General features: G+C 31.6%; 2 protein-coding genes across 2 annotated transcripts in view; one reads left to right on the top strand and one right to left on the bottom strand.

Moving 5' to 3' along the window:
- Positions 1 to 9,196: 9,196 nt before the first annotated feature.
- Positions 9,197 to 10,239, bottom strand: LOC143043259 (complement C1q tumor necrosis factor-related protein 3-like). Its single transcript, XM_076215655.1, has 2 exons — positions 10,216 to 10,239; positions 9,197 to 9,600 (listed from the first exon to the last, which is right to left on the bottom strand). Exon 2 carries the CDS (start codon positions 9,548 to 9,550, stop codon positions 9,212 to 9,214), a length of 339 nt encoding a protein of 112 aa, XP_076071770.1. The 5' UTR covers positions 9,551 to 9,600; positions 10,216 to 10,239; the 3' UTR covers positions 9,197 to 9,211.
- Positions 10,240 to 15,581: 5,342 nt separating this feature from the next.
- Positions 15,582 to 25,976, top strand: part of LOC143085671 (calpain-15-like) — a 28,084-nt gene continuing 17,689 nt past the window's right edge. Inside the window, exons 1-5 of the mRNA XM_076262157.1 lie at positions 15,582 to 15,661; positions 21,863 to 22,718; positions 23,369 to 23,568; positions 24,565 to 24,748; positions 25,364 to 25,508. Coding sequence (XP_076118272.1) covers positions 21,885 to 22,718; positions 23,369 to 23,568; positions 24,565 to 24,748; positions 25,364 to 25,508 — 1,363 coding nt within the window. The 5' untranslated portion in view covers positions 15,582 to 15,661; positions 21,863 to 21,884. The remainder of the gene's footprint in view (positions 15,662 to 21,862; positions 22,719 to 23,368; positions 23,569 to 24,564; positions 24,749 to 25,363; positions 25,509 to 25,976) is intronic.

The raw sequence follows: 25,976 nt of genomic DNA, 5'->3' as shown, positions 1-25,976 counted from the left end.
AATGATTTGTTACATGAGTAGCGTTATTAAATGATTAGTTACACGAGTAGCGTTATTAAATGATTTGTTACACGAGTAGCGTTATTAAATGATTTGTTACACGAGTAGCGTTATTAAATGATTTGTTACACGAGTAGCGTTATTAAATGATTTGTTACACGAGTAGCGTTATTAAATGATTTGTTACACGAGTAGCGTTATTAAATGATTTGTTACACGAGTAGCGTTATTAAATGATTTGTTACACGAGTAGCGTTATTAAATGATTTGTTACACGAGTAGGTTATTAAATGATTTGTTACACGAGTAGCGTTATTAAATGATTTGTTACACGAGTAGCGTTATTAAATGATTTGTTACACGAGTAGCGTTATTAAATGATTTGTTACACGAGTAGCGTTATTAAATGATTTGTTTCACGAGTAGCGTTATTAAATGATTTGTTTCACGAGTAGCGTTATTAAATGATTTGTTACACGAGTAGCGTTATTAAATGATTTGTTACACGAGTAGCGTTATTAAATGATTTGTTACATGAGTAGCGTTATTGAATGGGCGTGATATGCAAATTGAGAAGTACAATATCAGCAGTAAAATCTGCTTAAACTTCAAAGAAACATTGGGAACAATATATCACAAATCAGCTCAGATAATGTAATTGTGCAATAATTTATAAAATTAGAATAAAAACAAAACCATAATCATTTAATATCATACCAATCAGATATTCAAAATTCAAATTAGTAGTAGTGCAAGATTGGGTGGATTTTATTCAGAAGATTCAAAAGAGAAGATTTTTTAAAGTAAGCAAACTCAATTGACAACTTTGGTCATAAAACATATTCGAAGATCTTTTTTGTTGTTGCTGTAAACGGTTTATCTTTATCTTAGAAATATTTTTAAAAATAACCGAAAACTGCAAAATTTCGTTAAAATCATCAATTCATTGCAATGAACTATATATCAGATATCCTAATTTGGCTGATAATTTCGGAGCAGATAGACCTCAACCTAACAAGTACTCAACTTCTTGTCCAATTTGCTATAAATGCTATAGTTTTTTTTTAGATTTTTTAGATACAAGTCAATATCTGCATTTTACCCTCTGTTCTATGTTTAGCTATGGCAGCCATATTGTTTAAGAAAATGCAAACAGAAAATAAAACAAAAACTTAAGTTTGGTTTAATTCGGTTAAGTAATTTTTAGAAGAGAAGTAAGAAAGAATGATAAACAATTTGTGTAAGATAGTCTATTAAGGGGCAACTAATAATTTTTGGGTTAATTGACATTTTTTGTCATATTAACTTATTTGTAGATCTTTCTTTGCTGAACATTCTTGCTCTTTACAGTTTATCTGTCTCTTGGATAATAATCATGATGATAATTAAAAAACTGCAAATTTTCTAAAGAAGGCAACAGTAGTATACCGCTGTTCTAAACTCGTAAATCCATGGACAGAAAACAAAATCGGCGTACCAAACTAAAACTGAGGGAAACTATAAGAGGAGAACAGCGACACAACATTAAAATGTAACACACACAGAAACGGACTAAGCATTAGACAAAATCCGATGAGAATAACAAATAAAAGTTCCAATTAACTCAAAAATGTCTTGTTAGATTTATCTAAAAAATTCAAGGCTGATAAAACTTGACCAGATGACAACTAAATCATTGGTCAGGGTTGTTCTTAATGCCTTTGTTTTTGAAATATAAGCCCAAAACTGCATTTACCCCTTTGTTCTATTTTTAGCCATGCTGTTCATGTTTTATTTATCAAACAGAAAACAAAGCACAACCTGTAATCTTAATACCTTTAGAATCATTCAGCTTAAGTCTAGTTGGAATTGGTTCAGTAGTTTCAAAAGAAAAGATCTTTCCAACATGCTACAACCGACAGCCGACGGACAACAACAGATACCAAGTGATGGCTAAAGCTCACATTTCCTTTCAGTGAAGATGAGCTGAATAGTAGGCAAACATTGAATTGTGTATTTTCTTGACAGCAATGATCGCAGGCGAGACAAACAAATCTGATCCCTTAACGAAGTTTTGAGTAAAAAAAACCCAACAAAAATACAAAACTCCGAGGAAAATGTAAAGCGGAAAGTCCCTAATCAAGTGGCAAAATCAATAGCTTAAACACATCAGACGAATGGATAACAACTGTCATATTTCTAACTTGGTACAGGCATTTTCTGAAGTTGAAAATGATGAATCAAACCTTGTTTTATAGCTAGCTAAACCTCGCACTTGTATCACAGTCGGATAACATTTCATTTTACTAACAACAACGTGTAAACAAAGCAAACAGAGCCAGGAGCCAGGAGCCTGTAATTCAGTGGTTGTTGTTTGTTAATGTGTTACATATTTGTTTTCGTTCTTTTTTTCACCGTTAATTTTCTCTTTTTAATAATTTTACATTCGACATTTCGGGGCCTTTCATAGCTGACTATGCAATATGGGCTTTGCTTATTGTTGACGACCATACGATGACCTATAGTTGTTAATGTCTGTGTCATTTTGGTCTCTTGGGGACAGTTGTCGCATTGGCAATCATACCACATCTTCTTTTTTATAATCTCTATTACTTTGTCAATATTCACACTGAAATCCCGATGAATATGCAGTAATGCTAGTAACTGTTTACTTCCGTGTCATTTGGTCTCTTGTTGATAGATGACTCATGGTAACTCATATCACAACATCTCTTTTTATAATATGTTCATTTATAAGTAAATTACAATCCAAAATGTTTTTTGAGTTTTTGGTCTGGATACTGTCTTTGGGTAATATAAAAGCTTCCGTGAAATTTTCATAAAATTTTGACGAAGGTTTGAAATAATCATTGATTTTAATAAGAACATAAATGAATTTACCTTAGACTGTAAACCTAATAGTTTAACAGCGATAAAAATATGTCCATTTACATTGTCAAATGTGAAAAAAATCAGAATTTGTTCTTCTTTAAAAAAATAATCTAGATTCTGTCTCTGAATAATAATGAAACTTCTGTCAAAGCTTCATGAAATTCCAAGAAAAAAAACCACAAAATGTTGACCAAGCCGACGCAGTCGTAAAAGAGGGACGAAAGATACCAGAGGGACAGTCAAACTCATAAATCGAAAATAAACTCACAACGTCATGGCTAAAAATGAAATGGTCAAACAGACAAACAATATTACACATGCCACAACATAGAAAACTAAAGAATAAACAACACGAACACCACCAAAAACTAGGGGTGATCTCAGGTGCTCCGGAAGGGTAAGCAGATCCTGCTCCACATGTGGTACCCGTCGTGTTGCTTATGCGATAATAAATCCGGTAGTCTAATTCGGTAGGTCACATTTATGAAAGGGAAGGGGATAGAGGATCTCCGGGTTAGCCAAATAGAGGGGAAATCTTAAATGTACTATATATTGAAAGCACAAAACCAGTAGCTTTGCAAACCTTCGGAAAGTTCCAAAGATATAGGTTATAATAAAAATTGTTATCACGTTTTGATTAATTTGCCAAAGAAATGACAAATTATTGTAAAAAAGAAGATGCACATCTGCAATATTCATGCAATCATTTTGTAAGTTTTTAGTTTTTTAAACTTTGTAAAATAGATACTAAGTTTCTTAGTTCGAAAAAAATAGTTAAAATAATTCCAATTCACCATACAAATGTTAGATTGAAACCACATAAAGTGTTCTAAGGAATTAGAGTAAAGCTAGGTATTTAAAAAAACTCCATAACGTATAGCTATGATTTTAACACAGACATGAATACTCACACATACATGTAATATAAAACAAGACACGAATTCAACCCAACTTGTTTTTTTATTGCAATAGGTAACCATTGAAATAAGTACACCGGTGTCTATATAGTTTTTGACTAGATGAAGTTCGATGCTTAATGTAAACACGATCATCTTTCTTTAGTTCAAAGACATATGTCAGAGACTGAGAACTACCGATTGCTTTGTGCGTATATCCTGTAGAAAAGACAGATTCATGCTTTCGCCATTCATATTCAACTTTTGCATCACCATATGCCATAATAATTGAAGACAATACATATAGACCATTTTTAGGTGCTGTGAAAACTCCGGTGGTAGGGTTGTAATGGTTTCCAATATTTGTTTCTACGTCATCAAACTTTATCACATTATTAGATAGTGTTGACGTACCTTTCACAAAAGCTAGGAAAGCAATCCTTTGTTTCAGTCCTGAAAACCTGATATAGTTTTATTAACTTGGATATATCCGTAATAGCGTAAATTTGAATAATTTTTTTTTGGCATGAAAACTTTACGAAATAATGTTTGTACTTGATTTTTTAACATAACATTAAAAAATCATTCTATAATATTTGCATTAATTCTTTAACACACATAATGTAATTCATATTCATACAAACTAGAACACACAGTCATAACTCAATATACTTAAATCGACAAAAATACTATACATTTATACATTTCAATCTAGTAATCTAAAAAAATTATGCAAATGAAAAATTTAATTAATAAGAAAAAAAACCAATCACATTTGTAAGTTTCTTGTAAATATGAATACATATATATATGTACGACAGTCGGATTGTGCGATATAAAGAAATCGTTATCAAAGAATATTTGTTCTGTTTTTCTTTCCAACTTTTGTGAATTTGATCTGCATGACAAATAAGAGCCATACGGATCATTCCATGAATTGGCTACATAGGAGGTCTTAATTATTAATCAATGTTAATATCTCTTTTGTCTTGAGTATAAGTAGAAGTAAATGCATAATACAAATGCCCATTTCTAATAAAATCATTAAAGAGATACAAATAAAATAAAAATCAAAACCTTCTTCAGAAGTAAGAAAGGGTGCGTCTCCTGCTATACTTACATCATTCTAAAAATTATCAAAAAAAACTTCTAATTTACTTCTTTCTTTTTTAATTGTATAAGAATATTTTTAGATAACAAAAGTATACCTTGTTTAATGTCACTTTGCCTGTTTACTTTCAAAAACATCTGAAGTAGATCTTCTGTAATACATGATGTCTTTCCTACAATACACAATATGAACAAGTGCAAAACAAGTGAGTTAACCTTTCACAGTTACTGCTAATTGATTCGTTACAGTAATGACCAAACACTATTCGCTGCATGGAGTTCTATGAAATATATAAAAATGTTCTCTGCGGATGCAACCAAACTTTGAGAAAAGACAGCAAAGGACGTTTTGAGGTCCTTATACGGTACCAATCGATTTATTCAATGTATTTGTCTATATCAACAATATGTGAAGTAACCAAAACTTTGAATATATTTAAACATATTTATAAATGTCATTAGCAACACATTTACAAGATGACTTGATTGAAAGATGTCTAAAAGAAAACAAATAAACAAACAAACAAACGAACAAACAAAATAAGTTAAATAAACAGATACAAATGATTAAATACAAGCTCAACAAAAAATACAATATCTTCTAAAAGAATAATGGCTTATGCTGAAAGATAGACTAATTCAAAATTCGTAACTATAATAATGAATCATGCTATTTTTTAACTCTAACATCGATGATGGTATTTCAGAGTAGTTTTCATACTTTTACTTTCTAACACATGAAGTCATTAACAACGTATGCATGCTATAACTATCTACAAGCCGACAGCATATTTGCTTATTTATTTTCTTTATTTCGATTATACGTGTAAAACATTTAAACTGTGTGTTCTTTTAAATTCCAGAAAATCGTTAGATACTCTAAAATTTGATTTGGTAATAACATGTTCGCTAAACAGAGTCAATTGCAAAAATAGGTATAAATGCACAATGGTACCTACAATTCAAAACCGGTAGAAACAATTTTAAGAACTTCGTCATAAATTTTCATGACATGTTTTTGCCACTGGACGTTGGTATAATTTAGACTTTTTGAGGCTTATCATAGGTATAAGATTTGTTTCATCTCCAAATTTATACACAAATGTTTCACCAAAACAAATAATTAAATACACCTACCATGACCAGCATTACAGTCTCCTGAAACACTTACACACATGGTTAGAAAGGCAAAGATAAACTGTATTGTCATCTTCATAGTGCTCACTATTGTTAGATAACACGAATGATGTTGCCAGGTTTTCGTTGATTTTATGCAAATGTTATACATCTAGTGATAAAATGTTTTATAGTCAATACAAAATGAAACCTAATATTTTAACAACAATGTAACAGCAGGAATAAAAATAGTCTAAATTCCAGGAAATGATTCGTATGTACATCCTTTTAAATAGTGTTACAAATTAAATATTCCAAAATCAACAGAGCCAATTTAAACCACAACATAACTTTTAAATTTAATCATTTCTACTCACACTTTTAAGAGCTTTGCCATAAATTTAGAGGAAACATTGCAACTAGACATTTAGCAAACACTTATTACACTATTCTCCCTATCAACCTCTGAACTATTACATTTGGTTTTACTAAAGGCATTCTGAGTTTTCCCTTATAAGTTTCTAAAATCTTCTCATCGATGATTACACATGTTTGTATCTGTGAAAACATAATGTTAACACAGTTTATACATAATTAGTTTACAGAAAAAATATTCAAAGTTCCAAACATAAAAAAACAATTCCAATGATTCTGATGCTTTTGCAAAATCTACAAAACATATTGATCAGCCCGATATTGTTAGAGTCCGCAAAGTCTATAACATCTTGAATTTGTTTCAGATTTTACATAATAAAGTTTTAATTCGGCATAACTGGTTTGGTCTTCATTGATATTTTTTAGTGATACCCTTAATCTTTGAGCAAGAAGAGGTGACATATCTTTGGAGTTATTGTTAAGAAGTAAATCAGGACTATTCTTGTCTAGATGCTTAACCCTCTCCCTTTCACACCGGTACAGCTTACCGGTGAAACCAATTTCAAGATTGTGTTCGGACATTTAGACTTGTTTAATCGCCATTTGCTGACGTACAGATGTGGTTGAGGGTTCAAATTAATCCTCAGATAACCAGCAATGCGATTTAATGTGCATCACACCTTTATCATTATTAGTTAAAAAAACAAGTCGCCCCTTACTGATGTGTACTTTTTCTGTAAAAACCATTTATTTTTCTTTGAATTTTGAGGGATATTCTCAAAAAGAAGTGCAAAGAAAACTGCTCTTTTAAGAGGATTTATGTCTTTTTTCAATAACTGTGCAGTGAGTTTTTGAAGAATAGTATTAAACTAATAGTTCTAACTTGTACACAAGTTGCAAATGTAATTTTTAGTGTAGCAGCGCAATCACAAACTTGAATTACGCTAAATATCTGAAGTCATTTCTTAAAGATATTATGAGATAAGAGACAAAAACCGCTAAAATATTCTGAATTTGTTTTTGCAAAGTTGAAATAGATGTAACAAAACATGTTTAGTAAGTGTTGCGGTATACTAAAATTGAAAACACTTTTGTTTGAATAAAGGAACATGACTATTTCAATGAAAAATGACAGTTTAAAGAGTGGATTCCTCCTAGATTTGCGTAAAAATCATGCATTTGGCAACAAAAAATAATCATCTGAACACATATTTCCAAAAAGAAAACAAACTGGGTGAGAATCTTTATATCATTTTTTTTTTAAATTTCTTCCGTAGTAGTAGACTTAAATTTCGATAAATTCACTACAATGCCAGTGGCGCAGGGGTACGCTGATCTATCCCAAGGCGCTAAGATTGAAAGTCCGAATCTCACTGCCGGAGTTGGAAAAATAATTTCCTATATTAAATGTAACTTAACTTTACTTTCAATTTCAAAAAGGAAACCTACGATTTTTTTTTAAAAGAATGTGTGTGTGCAAAATTGCCCCCCTTTTTTTACCCCATTTGCTCCATCGGGCTCGGTCAAGGGTGTCCCAGATGTCCTAAAATGCATGAAAGGGAAAGGGTTAAGATATCCCTTTATCTTAGTTTATATGTATTTGTACTGGTACGGGTAAACATGATAAAAGTTGTCTAGCGTAGCCAATATTTAGGACATCCACATACCATAATTTAAGATAATTCAAAGATTGTCTCAAAAATTCTACCGAAATGCTTTAAGACCATGGAGATATATCAAGTTTCGTTTTAGGTGACTTTTGGTCCGGGAACACAGTTATCGTTTGCTTTTCGTTGTTATCGTCTGATTTTTGTTGTCCGTTTTTTTCAACCCCCTTCCAAATGAATGTCTTTATGTTTCATGCCTCAAATAGGAAGTAGGGGGATAAAATTTCACTGTAAAAAAATTGGGCCATGAATTTTGATGTTAAGTTGTGAATTTGGTCCAGCTGGAAAAGGTATAGAAATTAGCATTTGGGAAGCTATGAAAAAATTTCAAAACCGCCTTAACATAAAATTGCCAATATTTTGAGCAAGAGCAAAATTTTGACATAATTTGTCCGCAAAATATTACAATACATTGTAAAATTCTTTTTGAGAAAGCGCAGGTGGGACTTCTAAGAAATAACATTCGTTGTCTAAAAGAAATGCACTACGAAATAACTCGGCCATGTAACATATACATTCCTCAACTAATTTTTCCATCATACAGTTTATTCTTTACTTTCACTATATTTCTATCTTTCTGTCATTTTATTTTTTTCGGTTAACTTTTTGTTTGAAACTTCTACAACAAAATAAACATTCAAAAGATTTGTTTTTTGTTTCATAGTGCCGATTCTTCTAATTCCACCTCAACTCAACACATTTTTGTCGAGAACTAACTTGTGGCCCTTTTACCTTTTTATCTTGCCCATCAGACGTGACTTAATCGGTATAATTTGTTTTAAACCTATTTGACCTATGTAATTACATGTATTCACTGGTGTACAAAATATTAAGCTTGTTATATATGTTGAGTTTACTTGTCCTTTTATGCGTTACATCTGAAACTAAGTGTTTTTAATGATTAGAAAAGTCTTGTAATGAGTCATGCGCAGAAAAACGCACTGCAGACTTAAAAATTATAAATTAGCATCTCATTTTAATACAACGATTAAAATTGATTAGTAGTACTGAAATGTTCATGACTAAACAGTATTTTTTGGGAATATGTTTTAAAAAAGGGTCGCTCGTATCTGTCCCAATCATCGATAATAAAAGTTTAGATATAGGTAAAAAATTATACATGTATGGCCGAATGTTATATAAATCAAGTCAAAATATGAACATGTGTTTATTCCTTTATTGTAAAAGGTAGCCACTGAAATAAGAAAAACGTCCGCCGTGTAGTTTTTCACCACTTGAAATTCTGTGCTTTATGTACATGCGATCCCCTTTCTTCAGTTCCATGATGAATGTCTGAGATTGAGAACCACTGTGGGTTTTGTTAGTATATCCGTAAGAAAAGACAGCATCATTCTTTCGCCATTCATAATGAAATGTGATACCTCCATATGCCATAATCATAGAAGACAATATATAAAGACCATTTTTAGGTGCTGTGAAAACTCCAGTGGTAGGATTGTAATAGTGTCCAATATTTGTTTCCACATCATCAAACTTTATCACATTGTTGGACATAACTGGATTATTCTTCACGAAGGCCAGGAAAGCAGTTCTCTCTTTTCGTCCTGAAACGAAAACATTTAACTTTTAATTAGGAATAACTTTTATAGATCAAGACCACTTTAATTCTTGATAATATTTGGTTTTACATAAACAATTTCAACAAATAGATTCAATATCTTAATGCTATTTTTATGACAGTACAGTGTAAAAATTGTGAAAGTAGTTTTTTTTAATACCGTCTTATTTATATTAATACTACAAGCAGACGAACTACAACACACATCAGAAAAAACTCATACAAACAAGCAACTTTACAATAATATCTTATGCAACGTTAAGTTATTACTACAGTGCAAGTTTATCACTTCTACGTGAGAACAATAACCGTCGTCAGTTTCCTGTAAATAAAGGCAACAGTAGTATACCGATGTTCAAAACTCATAAATCGATAGAAAAAAACCCAAATCCGGGTCTTAAACCAACACCGAGGGAAACGCATTAATGTAAAATACTTCTTAAAGTACAAACTAATATGTATTTATAACGCTTAACATTAAGAACATAATAAATAAAAAATTCATTTCTAAGATTATTTGATCGGTTTTCTTTGAACAATCTCTGTGTAATTCCTTTACTTTTAGTACTTGATGTAAGAATTTCAAATAAACAAAGTATACCTTGTTTTATGTCACTTTGTCTGTTTACTCCAAACACGATACCGATCGATATATCTCATCTATTTGGTAATATATTCAACATGATCATCGCACACGCCTCATTAAGCTGTGAATATATTCAGAAAAGACTAGCAATAATGTCATTTACAAGAAATGTCCAAGAAAACTTCTTTCGATAAAAACGATAGATTACAACCCTAGAAGAAAGGCAAACAAAACCTCTCCCAAAAAACAAACTCACAAAAAAAAAATAAAAAAATAAAATAAATAAATTAACAATCAAACAAACAGCACATAAAAAATATAAGCTAAACTAAAAGAACAATATTGTCTCAAAAAAAGGCAGTTTAAAGTTCTTAAATTCAATTAAGAAATAATGCTATAATTCAATCTAATATTGATGGTTCAACATCACTGTAAACTGCACCACAGGAAGTTCATAACAAATCAGGCATGTTATAACTGTCTGTTTTCAGTATGCCAACATTATATTTGCTGATTTTATAGCACAATTCAAATTAACCTTTGAAATATGATTTTTAATTTCTAGAAAATCATTAGATACTCAATAAATGATATGATGATTAATATTCTCGCTGAACAGAGTTCACTGAAAAGCATATGCAATTGTACACTGATACCTAGAATTCAGAACGGATAGAATAGATATAGGCAGATGTGGTGTGAGTGCCAATGAAACAACTCTCCATCCAAATAACAATTTAAAAAAGTAAACCATTATAGGTCAATATACGGCCTTCAACACTGAGCCTTGGCTCACAACGAACAACAAGCTATAAAGGGCCCCAAAATTACTAGTGTAAAACCATTAAAACGGGAAACCAACGATCTAAAAGAAGCACGTTAAAGAACATCGTCTATAATTTGCTTGATATATTTGTCTTTGGACGTTTAACAAACACTAATGATATTATTTCCGCTATCAGCCTCTCATTACATTAGGTTTACGTACGGCATTTTTTTGGCTCACCTTAGGATTTAAGATTTGTCTCATCTATCAATTTATTAATAACACAAAATAATTACACCTACCATGACCAGCTTTACAGTCTCCTGAAACACAAACACCCATAGTTAGAAAGGCAAGGATAAACTGTATTGTCATCTTCATGGTGCTTACGTGTAAGATCGCAGGTATGATGTTGACAAATTGCAGTTAGTTTTATGGTACACATCTAATGATCACATTGCATGTCAAATAGTCTATACAAAATGAAAACTAATATTTTAACAACAATGTAACAGCATTATTATAAACTGTCCAAATTCCTGGAATTTTTTTTTGTGGGTATACTGAACTTTAACTAGCTCGCAAAGTCGAAAAGATTCCCAGGACTGTAAGATTAAAGGATTACATTTTAGATGTTTCCTCTTGATCTAAATATAATGTGTGCCCCTTTTGCATTTCTAAAAATCATAATACAAATGTAGAAGTATTATCTATTTTTCTTATTTTATGGCATTCCTCCTTTATCATGTCTGGAAAACACCACTAGAGCTATTAATGATTTATCTCCAAACAAATCCTGACGATTTTGATCTTAATTGATATGCTAATTATAAACCCTCTGTTTAATGTCTATTGAGTAAAAAACCTGAAAAGAACGAAAAAGTATATTTTGCTTTTTGCAATTACCACATCGTTTTACAGTTCAATGCAGGCCAAGCATTACATAAAAAAAAAACGCACGTTAACGCTGCGTGCACATATATATATTATTAGTTTACTTCAATTTTCCTGTTTACTAGCAGTACTGTTATAACGTTAATGCGGTCAAAATAGAAATTCTAATGTCTACTCGATTTTGTCTGTGTCCGTTTTGTCAGTATTAAATGGGCGTCTACCTCAGGTTTCTCAAGTTTATTTTTACGTGAACTTAAGAGTAAACCAACGTTTACTACATATTTCACAAGTATAACTTTACGTGCACTTGCAAGTAAACGCACGTTCACCTTTCGCGTTAACTGTTTTTTTTTAAATTATGAAATAGACTTCGTGAACATTTGTACATTTATTTTATTTTGTTAAAACGACTATTATCATAACATTTCATGCATATGTGTTTAAACTAAAACAATTCAAAACACTTTTACCTCGAAATTTTAACTTTTATTAATTGCAAAAAAATAGTTTCAATAAATTAAGTAGCGGATTTTCTATAGTTTCTTTTTAAAAGTTACATGTTCAAATATCGACTCACGATCAGTAATGATTTTGCCAGATTCGTCAGCTCAGTTAACTTGAAAAATTTTAAACAGACAAGCAAGTTAACTTCGAAATTGTTAAACCAGACCTAGGTATGTTTCTTTAGGACTGCTGCAGACCTATTGGAAAGTCTTTTTTAGACCAGAACTATGGACAGGTCTGCCCAGAACAGACCTATGGACAAGTCTTTTTATGACAGATAACCATGATTAAGACTTTAATTACTACTTGTATACTCGCTAGATTATGTATAGATATTATACACATTAAACAATCCTTTTTTATTCCATATTCTTATAAACATTAAATGCTGGCTATAAATTATACACTTCTGATCGACAAATATACACACAGCAATCATTAAAAAAAAAGAAATGTTTTTTTTTAGAGGCGGATAGAAAGGTTATCAAACGCATTGGAACACTATGTTTATATGATGGGATATACACATCATAGTTTAAAACAGACAAAAGGGCTGAAAAGGGCAATTTTGTCCAATTCAATTTGAACTGCTTATACCTACTCAATGATGATAACACATGTTTGTATATCTATGTACATGTTTCATCAAAGTTGATAAAAGAACAGTATAAACCGATATGATTCAAAAGTCTAAACATAAAATACCATTCCTTATGAATCAAATGTTTCTTTTGTAATATCTACAATGTCACATGCCTAATCAATATTGCATGTGTCTGCATAGTCTATTACATCTGGAGCTTTTCTCAGATTAAACTCGATACACATTCTCTTTTAGAATAAACCAGTTTAACTCTCATTGATAACCTTTCGTATATCCTTTTTACTCTTTGAGAAAAAAACATATGGCAAACCTTTGGAATCTGTAAGTAAACGTTAAAGCTACGTGTATCCTTTAGAAATACCAAAGTTTGAATACCGATTGTTAATGTTATATTTTTTGGTTAACTTGTTGTAAGAAACTTTAACATTCCACAAGTTTTATAACAATCTTTGTTCTATAGTGTAGATTCTCTTCATCTCATATAGTGCTTCTGTTGTTTCGTTGGTTTCCTCTTATATTTGATGTGTTTCTCTCAGTTTTAGTTTGTAACCCGGATTTGTTTTTTCTCAATCGATTTATGACTTTCGAACAGGGGTAAATTACCCATTTATGTTAGTTTATAGATTTTTTTCACTTACCTCTTCTTTTCTATCCCATTACAATAAGAAATTGTTCTTTTTCTTGAAACCTATTTTTCTCGAGATCTAATGTGTGTCCCTTTTACCCTTCTTTCTTTATTGTTTTTGTTATATTTTACGAACCTCTCATTGTCATCTGTGTCTCTTGTCTTTAAGTTTCATCGTGTCTTATGCTCAATTTTTAAACAAATATTAACCAGTTCAGTGTCTGGTTAGCTCTTATTTATCATTATTTTTGATACTCAATTATTGAATTCCCAATACCTATTACTTCTTTCTGATTAACCCAAGTTAAATTTTATAATACACTTGGATGATCAGTAGACTATGTTACATTACTTATACTGTAAACCAACTTATTCTCGCGAGCGATTTATTTTCGCGACTTTCGCGAGTAGAAAAATAACGCGAATATAAATCGTCGCGAATATGTAAAACTTGGAGCTTTCAATATTAGGCTACGGCATTTAAATGAAAAAATCGCGAAATTAAATAGCCGCGAAGTTGATCAGTAAGAGTAAAACGCAAAATTAAGTATCCGCGAAAATAAGTTGGTTTAAAGTAATTTAACAACAGTTATACATTCTGATCCCTTCAAGATTATATCTACTAGCATGTCGTACGAAAACAATTGTATATTTCGATATCAATGAATATTCGTCATAAACTACAAAACGTAAATAGAACAGAACTTTGATAAAAAAAAATCATTATTTCTAATGAAATTGATCGTTAATAACTATATCAAGTCTTCAGAAAATGTAAAATATCACCAGTGTACACAACGATAATTACTTTTTGATTACGAAGTATCCAATGTTAGTCGTAAATGCTGAAGAAAATTACTACCAGTTCTTGGTGAAGTTCGTGTTGCTTAGTCTCTAGTTCTATGTGTTTATGCACTATTATTTGTCTTTTTGTCTTTTCTTTTTTAGCCATGACATTGTCAGTTTATTTTCTATCTATGAGTCTGGTATTTTTCTTTGTACAATAAGACGGATAGCTCTAATGTTGTATCCAGTTTGATTCTGAAATTGTTATGGTTTGATATCTAAGAGTTAAAAGTCTAAAATGTAAGATTTTCATACCTTTTTCACCTGTTGATCACTAAATTTTTTTATTGACATAGATTTACCAAAAACCTTATACAATTGTTGTATTTGGAAAACTAAGGTAACGTTTTAATCTAGAACAAATCTACATATTTATTTCAGCGTTATGAACATTTAACCGTCAGATTTAAGGGGAATGTTTAATGTCAGATTTAAGGGGTCGATACCTCTACCTGTGGACTGTCAGTCCCCGAGGGTATCATCAGCTTAGTAGTCAGTGCTTCGGTACTGACATGATTTAACAAACTTTACTAAAATTGTCCGTTAATAAATTTTGAATTTATTATGAAACTAAGGTTTCAACTCTCTCAGGCAAAGTTGGCTTTAGCTGAATTTGGCCATTTCTTTTAGATATTTTTGACATATAGCTCTTCAACGATTTTCGGTACTTATCTATCGTCGGATTTCAAATGTTTGACTTTGAGCGTTCCTGATGAAGGTAAATCCAGAAAAGCGCTTCGGACGCATGAAATTATTAAACGTGTTGTTTTCAATTTTTTACGTGTCAGGTACAAGCGCTGTCTTGATATAGCTGTTTAGACTTTATTCAATGGTTTTGTCTGTTTTGTTTTATTTGACTGCAAAATTTAGAATGTCCTTTGGCATGTTTTCTCAATTTTCTTTATCCGATCAGTACAAACTACGTATGAGGGGAGCTGGGTAAAGCGAAAGCTACCAAATACTATTTTTTTACTTCAACTTGTGCACGTCAATTAAAGTATACTCTAATATATTTATTTAACAGGTAAAGATTTAATGTTTTTCAAAAATCTAAATTTACTTAGAAATATGAGATAATCTATAATATATCTTACCTTTTTATACTTTTCGTATCGAGTTCTTAGAAAGCAAATAAAGGTAAATTAAACATAATCATTACATAGCTTGAAAGGTGAATTATTAGTTTACTTCACAGGAGTTCGAAGCTGTGGATAAAATATTGGTATGTTAACTTTTACATTGTTATATAGCAATTTGTTTTATTTTGAAATTGTACCAGGGTAAATAAAAAAAATCAGACCTTTCATGATCTAGCAATTAGAGAGTCATAACTGAAGACATATAAATAATTTATGATTTTTTTTTATTGGAAATGTAGATAACATTATTAAAAAAAAAATGTTAATTAGGAAATGCAGTAGGGCGCGGATATAATTAGACTTTTGTTGGTTTTATATGGTTTTATTTTGGTATTTTTTTAAGAGGAATACATTTATTCAAACATGATTTCACTTTTTACCAAATCTTACATTGAAACAGTAGGACGACTTTTGAAGAGATATTTTAAAACAGCGTATCATATTCTATCCTCCATTGATTTCTATGGGATTAATGAATTTATCTATAATTCAATTTCTACCATTTGTTCTTCCTTTACTTTTCACTTCTTACTATCTTGCTGTTATCTGTCAGCTTGAACCTCCCAGGTTGTTTTTGTAAACTTTTTCGTGTATTAGAATAATATCGAAGTGTATCTATAAAATACAGACGTAGACATTTCTAAAAAAATGTATACGTATCATTTTCTTCGTCTTAAATCTCTTGATTTATAAATTTCTAAGGGAGTAGGTGTTTATCTTTAGGCGATACCAATGTTTTTATTATGTGAAAGTCATTCAAAGAAAACAGGTGATATATTAATATTAAATACAATTAGGTGAATTTGGCCATAAGCACATATATATACCTGTCATATTATTGTTAACTACCACATTTTTAACGTGTGAGCAGGTTAAAACATAGATATACATACCATTTAAAGATTTGTTACACGTATATTTTACACAAAAGATAGTTTAATAGATAATTAACAGGTAAGAATTTAACACCAGTATTTAAGACTCTGTCGCGTAAAAATATGTCATAAATCTCTTATTTATTTTACCTATATATACCTTTCAATAATGAATTCTTAGAAGTGGAACATAGGAAAGGAAGAATATTTTCATTATCTCGAAAGAAGGGTTTGCGAAGTTTGACTCACACAAATATGAATAATATTGATTGAAATTGGTCATGTTAGTATGTTTATATATCTATTTTTAATACTAAACCTCAAAGTAAATACAACTAAAATATTTGAACTCCTTTAATTTTACGATTTAAATGTTGATTAGAAGCTGTCGCAATAGATAAGATCGTTTTACTTTAATATATTATTTATCAATGAATATATGAACAGTATACATGTTTACGTATTACATTCTTTCATGGAATACAATCAAAACGAAATTCTTAATTTTTCGACTAAGGTAAAACTGTGAATGTAACTATACCAGCGAATATAGATATTTATCTTACCTCCTATACATTTCCAGGAATATGATTGGTTAAAAGCGTCCGCGTGCAAACCGTGTATATTTGATATTAGGTTAGTAGGGAGGCGGGGCTTATCTCATACACGGTTAGTAGTGGAGTTACGTCCCTTTAAATTCCTTATTAGGTAAGAAGGGGGCGGGGCTTATTTCATACACGGTTAGTAATGGTGTTATGTCCCTTTGTAAAAAACAAAACGGTACTGAGAAAAAAATCTTAAAAGTTCCAACAGACGAAGAAATTGATGATTAAGATTGAAACAAATTCATAAAACACATTTAAACCTTACAAGTCGTTATTGTTGGCATCTGTTTTTGTAGGATCAATGGAAGTATTTTCTTAGCGCTAACAGTATTGAAGACTTGCTCGTTTTGAGAATCACTAGTCTTAATTTCACACGTTAAGATAGTCGGTAAGATAAATTCGTTACATAGTGTGCTAGTGACGTAATACGGTATATATGGGGTCAGTAAATTCCATATGGGGATTCGAGCTTCGCTCTCACCCCATATGGAATTTACTGACCCCATATATACCGTATTAGGTCACTAGCACACTATGTAACTAATAAAATTCCACAAATCATAACAAAATACCTTAGATATTAATGCCTGCAATATAGAACTTATAACAAGATTTATCTTACCTCCTATACATTTCCAGGAATATGATTGGTTAAAAGCGTCCGCGTGCAAACCGTGTATATTTGATATTAGGTTAGTAGGGAGGCGGGGCTTATCTCATACACGGTTAGTAGTGGAGTTACGTCCCTTTATATTCCTTATTAGGTAAGAAGGGGGCGGGGCTTATTTCATACACGGTTAGTAATGGTGTTATGTCCCTTTATAAAAAACAATCCGGTACTGAGAAAAAAAATCTTAAAAGTTCCAACAGACGAAGAAATAGATGATTAAGATTGAAACAAATTCATAAAACACATTTAAACCTTACATGTTATTTTGGGCATCTGTTTTTGTAGGATCAATGGAAGTATTTTCTTAGTGCTTACAGTATTGCAGACTTGCTCATTTTGAGAACCACTAGTATTAATTTCACACGTTAAGATAGTCGGTAAGATAAATTCGTTACATAGTGTGCTAGTGACGTAATACGGTATATATGGGGTCAGTAAATTCCATATGGGGATTCGAGCTTCGCTCTCACCCCATATGGAATTTACTGACCCCATATATACCGTATTAGGTCACTAGCACACTATGTAACTAATAATATTATCGATGTAGAATTAAAAAGGAAATATTTTAAATAATAGATGAAGCGATTAACTCTTTTATACATATTCATATTCTGACAGTATTTTAAATCAATCAAGGATGCATCACTTATAACTGGTTAAGAAAATTACGCGACAGTCGTTTAGATATGTTCAAATCCCGTAAATCTGTTAGGTAGATATATATCAAAGGACAAACAAAACCTGATTGACTTAAAAAAAAAAGAAGCTAGACAGGATGCATCGACTTGTTAAATTTCTCAAGCAATGCATGCATCGATTCCGCAATATAGAATTAGTGCCACAGTCGGTTAAAGTCCTAGACGATTATACTGGTCGATGAAATGTCATATCATTATAAGTGATGCTAAGATAACCTTTTGCACTGATTTGTTCTGGATAATTTTACGTAAGGAGCTCGACCCTGTAAATGAGGTCCGTAATTGTAAATAGTTATCAAAGGTACCAGGATTATAATTTAGTACGCCAGACGGGCGTTTCGTCTACATAAGACTCATCAGTGACGCTCATATCAAAATATTTATAAAGCCAAACAAGTACAAAGTTGTAACATGCACTAGCGTTAAGTATAAAAAAAGATATGTAAACGTTATATACTAGTCGAAAAAAGAAACGTTACATTGGTTTTTAATTTGAAAATATCACATATGATAATTTAAAATATTTTCATGATTAAAACTAGTAACCTGAATGATTTATCCATCAAATTTACTAATTTATGAAAATATCGGAAATGACGTGACGTCATTTTCTGATTTTAAAAAAACAACCATTTTTTCAAAAATTTACCTGTATAGAGATGAACTCGAGTTGTCCTTTTGGTCATTAATTGTGTCGAACACGATTGTTAACAAAAGGTCGCATCGATTTGTAAACGCGTCACAAACTGCACGACAAACCCATGGAAGACATAACAACAGAATATAGGTTCAAACAGTTCGGAACTGATTGCGTCAAGTTGGCCTAAGAGCTTGTCGTCTATTGAAGGGACCTATCCTTAGCGCAGCGTCACAGGATGGCCCAACTTCATTGGACTCGGGTACAGATTCGATGGAATAGGCAAACATGGAGACAGGTTCTTTTTACCGATGAATCTAAATTCAACTTGAAATTTAGCGACGGCTGAGTCAGGGTCTACCGGAGGCGCAATGAACGATTTTCTGATGGGTGTGTGCAGGTAACATATCGGTTTGGTGGAGGCGGAATCATGGTATGGGGCGGAATAACCTACTAGAAATGCACCGAGCTCAAAATCATCGTTGGTAACCTAAATGCAACAAGGTATATGGACGAAATTCTTGCTCAGTTGTTCTCTCATTTCTCCGAAGACATCGTTTTAACCACTTTTTTTTTAGCAGGACAACGCCCGTTGTCACAGGGCACACATTTCGATGACGTTTTTGGAGAATAACCATATTTGTGTGTTGCCTTGGCCAGCAATGTCTCCAGATTTATCGCTAATTGAACATCTTTGGGACGAACTTGGACGACGTATCAGAAATAGACAAAATCCACCGGAAACGCTCTCCCAACTTCGAACAGCACTTTTCAGAAAATGGAACAACATCCCTCAAGACTTCATTCGACGTCTTATTGATTCCAAGCGACGGAGGAGTCAATTGGTCATAAATGCAAGAGGTGGTCATACAAGGTATTGACATGTTGACCTGAATTCTGTACTCGTTCTGCTAAAATTGTTCGAAAATGTGCCATATTTGTTTTCAAAAGAGAAAAACTTGTTATTGTTCTCTTCAAAATTTTGAAAGCTAACTGTTCCATTAACTTATTGTTATCAATTTTTTCTAATGAATTTTTTTAATGATCTTACAAGCATGTAACGTTTCTTTTTATATGATGGTAAAAGGGGTATGTTACTGTTCAGAAATGTGAAGTTTACAATTGAAAAATTGAACTCAGCAATATAACACAGATTCTCGTTACCGAACGAGCATTATTATTTTATGCTAGGAACATTACCCTACCGAGATCAATGTTGTATGTGCCAAATTTACCATCATCATTATAAATAACTTAAAGATATATTTCTCTCAAACTCATCGCGGATGTATAAATACAGAAGTTATACAGCAGATTTGTCAGACAAAGTTGACCTAACAGGTGTTTTGATATTCTTTATATATCTTTTTGTTCATGTAGCTCTTTATGCTTCAATGTGTTTTTACATTCTTTGCTTTTAAATGTTTAAATTTTAGCATTGAGCAAAAAGGGCTTTGACGGACGCATTATAACTAATAATCTATATTCTGTTGTATCTGTAACGTTATGTATAGTGTACCTTTTATTATCAAGCATCCAATTATGGTGGTGAGCAGACTACTGTGCGTCATGGTAGTTGAGGAAACGTCTAATACATCAGTTCTTTTTAGTTCTGATTTTTTTTTATATTCATGAGATTTTTTGTTATTTATAATTACCCTTTATTCTATTACATCTACTGAAAAACGATAATAAAATAGTATTTTGGAATATGCTCGTGCATTAACGACACATACCATAAACTGAACACTATTAACTGTCCTAATTTGGAGTAGAGTCTCTTTTCTGTTAAATTGAAGGGTCGTGATATAGAAAGTATGACACAATATGCAACCCATACAGAATACTGAAATATATAATATTTGTTCTATCAATTTTACTACAAACATTAACGACACATATCTCCGAGGAACCAGTAATGACTCACCTGAGGGTGTTTTTGTCTCTGAATTAAATTCACCATTTAAACGAATTAGAAAGCGAAATGTAATAAAAGATTGACAACTTGCAAATATATTTCAGTCATTAAACAGTTGATATATTAGATGGTAACAACAATGAAAAAATTATGTTTGCTATAATTACGAACCGACTGCCAAATAATGATCAGTACCAGTAAAAGCACACTATAAACAGACCAGTAAAAGCCACTAACACGTACCTGAGAATCGAAAAATTGCTTCAATCCGGATTCTTTAAAGTTAACACTGTTCAACAAACTTAATTTTATCAACAACTTTTGAAATTTTCATTCACTTTAACAATAGTAGCACAAAAGCAATGTGAATTTAATATTAATTGTTAATTGGTTGATTATAATAGAATGTTGTAGTTATAACCTCTCATTCCTCTATTAGGGTACTGTGACAAGGACTGTCATGCCTCCTAAGCACAGTTTTGTCACAACACTATTTCAGATGAACCCGATGACCATAATTTTCTATTGTACACAATAGGCACACACTATAGAATTACATTAGTTCTTGAAGAAGGCAGGGACGATTGCATACAAAGCAATTCCATTAAATCATCCATGCTAATGAACCCTCCTCTCAATGTACGTCCAGACAGTCCAGCAACTGTTATTGTCTCTTTTGGAACACTTTTGACTTTACTTGTTTTGAGGATTTTGAAGATTTAGCTGTTTCCTTTTTCATTTGATTTACTTTTCTTACTTATCTGACTTGTTTTTCTGCTTACATTTTCCTTATGATTTAATTTTTTTCAATTGTGTCATCCTCTTTAATTGCTTTCTAACTTACAACTATGGTCAGATATGATTTTATATATTTTTAGAGTTTTCAAACAAGCGAGCATAATGTCAACAGTTGTTTGTCCAGAGTGTACATTAGAAAATCCTTCCTACAAACAGCGATGCGAGGTTTGTTACAAACATTTGCATAAACTGGAATGGAGATGCCAAACCAATGACTGCCAGTACCTAAATCCTGTTTCTGAATCGAAATGCTCAAGGTGTAAAAAGTCTCGGAATGAAAGTACTGGGAAAGGGAAACGTTCACAATCTGCTGATCGTCTGGCTAGGGATAAAGGTAAAAAAGAACCTGTAAAGACTAACTTTTTAGGTGTTACGCCAGCTGATGATAAACATAGAAGACCACGTTCAGCCGATAACCGTTTAGCATCACGATGGAAATGTTGCCAATGCAATTTTTCTAATGCTGTTGATGCAGATGTTTGCGGAAAATGTCATCATATGAAGGATTCATGTTGTAATGCTCCAAAAGGAAAACAGTGGAAATGTCATGCATGTGACTATCTTAATTTTGAAGCATATACAAAGTGTAGTAATTGTTCAAAGAAAAGAAAGGATCCAGTTCTACCAAAACCTGCAAAAGACTTAGGTAAAATGAAAACAAAGCCAGATGATGAAAAACCAACTGAAATAGGCAGCAAGGGTCCTGATAAGATGACTTGTGAAAGATGTCATTCAAGTATAGACGTTTCAAGCAGAATTTGTGAAACATGTAGTAGTGATAAACCTAGGGTAACTTGGACCAACTGTACTGACGGTCCTAACTCTAAGCCTTTAAGACATAATCTTATGCAGTCAGTTAGAGCTAAGAACTTGAGGACTGTAAAAACAAAGCAAGTCGAAGCAAAATGGAGAAAAATAGTTTTCAACTGCGGACAGGTTTGTATTGATAAAATCAATGCAGATTGGATCTTAACATATGGTATACACAAAAAAAAACTTCTGCTGAAATGTACATATTTAGTCCATTCGTGTAATTCAGTTTTTTTTTGTTGACGAACTACCAACATCTTCTTTTATTCATAATGGTCGTTGTATATTCTCTTGATCTAAATATTATATGTGAATGTAAGTAACATTTTGCAACAATTTAAAGGTTAAAAAAAATCTGAAGCCGCTTTATATATATTTATAGTTAAAATATAGCCAGATTTGTTGTAAAAACCATTTGAACAGCAACGAAACAACACAATTGTATATGAAAATGTTTGCTCAATATGTTCATGATGTTAGAGAAATAGTCTGTAAATAACTTTAATGACATGGTCTCTTCATTAGCAATTAAACGGCTATGCAAAAATGCAATTTCAATACATAATATGTGAATGTAAAGATAAGGACATATGATATACGTATAATTGCCAATGAGACAACTATTAACCCATTAACCATATCATAAATGAAGTGGATTTACGAAATCACAGTCAACCGTACGACCATCAACAAATGGAATCTATTACATTATTTAAGTATATATTTTCTGTCCAGATCAGAACATGAAAGACTTCTACTATGGTTTAATTTAACAGAATCAGATCAACTTCATTGATAAGGAATTTCCACCAACGGACAATTCCCTCTTCAAAAATCCAAGTCCTAATGGCAGCAACATAAAATGGTCAAGGTTAAAAGATGTGAAAGATATGGATGGGAAAGGTCCTATAAATTGGAAAGTTTATGACAAACCTTCAGCAAATGATATTATACAGGGGGAAATTGGAAATTGCTGGTATGAATACAATTTTTAACTGCTGACTGGTATTAGGTTGGTGTTGAACATGTCGAATGATTTAATAGAGTCAGTAATTTATAAATCTCAAATTTAAATCTTAATGAACAACATTACCTGTACAAATTGTTCCACACCAGGTGCGCATTTCAAAAATCAATGTCTCTCCAGTGATGATCGAGACCAAAGTATTTAAAAATCCAAAGCTTATTAAAATGATAAAGAGCTATAAACCAAAACGACAAAAGGACAGAAAAGTATTGCCAAAACCGGACAAGGAACCAGAGCTTTGCATGAGGGAGATGCATTCCTGAATTTTAAATAATTTCAAAACAATTATATAAAATAGGAGGACAGGATTGTATCTGCTCTTATATAACTCATTTAGATTAGTTTTTTAATATATCATTTGGTATCAGTTCTTTGAAAAATAAGGATCTTCCGTATGCTAGTAATTACCATTCCTTAGGATAAAGTTACAAATATTTAATATATATTATACTGAACTTGTTCTTACAAGGAATAAATATAAGAAATCAAAAACTCTACTAATTGTTACTTGCCTTTGTAGTAAAATGCAGTAGAAAAAGGGAAAAATAATAATACATCCGTAAATGATGCAAATATCAACCAAAATTACAAATGATAAAGATGTTAACAAGTACATGTGACTATACCGCTTTAAAACACAAGAACAAAAACATACTATAAAGTACTGTTTTAAATAAATATACATAACTTCATGTCATACAATACAACAGAAAATATTTATGGCCTTCAATCGAACATTTTTACTTGAAATTGAAACATAAATCATATCAACAAACCCGGACATCATCTTTAGTACAAAAACATATTGGCAAATGACTTTTTAACAGACTACACAAAGGTAATGTTCATAAAATTTAAATTATTTCTTCGTTTTCTGCTTTTTAGTAATAGTATTTGTTATTTTGCAATTGGCAATGTTAAGAAATATGATAAATTGATTTATAGGTTTATATGTGCATTAGCTGTAGTTGCTGAGAGAAAGAACCTGCTTGAGAGAATTGTTGTTACCAAAGAATATTGTCCAGAAGGAGCATACGTCGTAAGGCTATGTAAAGATGGCATATGGAAAACTGTTGTCTTAGATGACTACTTCCCAGTTGATCAGCACCAAAGACTAAAATACTCAACGGTTAGAATTTCCTAATTATTATAATACAAAAATAGATATCAGCTTTCTTATTCGATTGTTCAGCAGTCTGAGTACAAACTGGGTAAGATATAAGAACAATTTTTCATCATTTAAAATAAAAACTAGATTTAGAGAACAAACTATACAATATCAGTACCAGTTAAAAAGAAGCACCACAGAAAAATCCCAGAACAGACTGTTAGCAGTGAGCACATTATCACTTAACATTTTACATAAAATTAATGTTTATGTAAGATGGCCTCTGATATAAGTCAGAATTGATATGAGAGATAATTTTGCCAACAGGCGGAAGATAACAAAAAGACAATCAAAACTCATAACATACTGAAATACTAATATAGTCATCGAATAATATTAAAGTAAACAACAGTCAATAAACCACAACAATAAGAAATAAAGAATGTACAATACGATCTTCCAAATAAAATGTAGCCCGTAAAGATAGGACGCTTCAGTGGAACATGTGCCATGTGCAATTTGTCTTGTTGCCCATGAATAAATCATTTGACAATTTTATACATTGTTATCAGTACTCACTTTGTGATTGTACTTATTCTTTTGTAATTGATTTACATAATGTTATTTGCAATTTAGGCAAGAAAAGGTCAATTATGGGTTCCATTAATCGAGAAAGCTGCAGCTAAGATACACGGATGTTATCAAGCATTAGGATCTGGAAGGACGGTGGAGTCTCTGGCATTGCTTACTGGTGAACCATGTGAACATCTGTCATTGAATGGTAAGGTACTTTATTATTCTAAAATATTAGTTCAACATACCTATAACTTCATTATTTACTATTTTATTATGTTTTTAGGTGCATGCATCTGATGAAAAACTATAATATACTAAGTTCATATATACATTTACGGAACTTTATATATGTTTAACCTTTACGTATATACGCGCTTGTATCGCTTGTGACTAGAGTTAGAATTTAAAAAAATGCGACATAGTCTCTCTTATCCAATCTTTGTCGACTTTGTCGTTATAAAGGTTTAGTTTTAGATTAATTTGTTTAAATACGTCGATAATTTTGTCAAAATTTTATGGAATTAACGAAAGTGTAGCAGAGGTCTCTCCATAATTTAAAGACTGTATTAATCCTTTACTCAAATATTAATATATTTGCAGTTAACATGTGGTTGCAGTCTCTGTTCTTACTTTAGGACACCAAAGAATCATAGAATTTCAAGAACCTTTTCAA

Source organism: Mytilus galloprovincialis, chromosome 8 (genome assembly GCF_965363235.1).
Source record: "Mytilus galloprovincialis chromosome 8, xbMytGall1.hap1.1, whole genome shotgun sequence".
Taxonomy (NCBI): Eukaryota; Metazoa; Mollusca; class Bivalvia; order Mytilida; family Mytilidae; genus Mytilus; species Mytilus galloprovincialis.
Note: the sequence above shows the minus strand (reverse complement) of the source record. Positions and strands in the feature narration are given on the sequence as shown.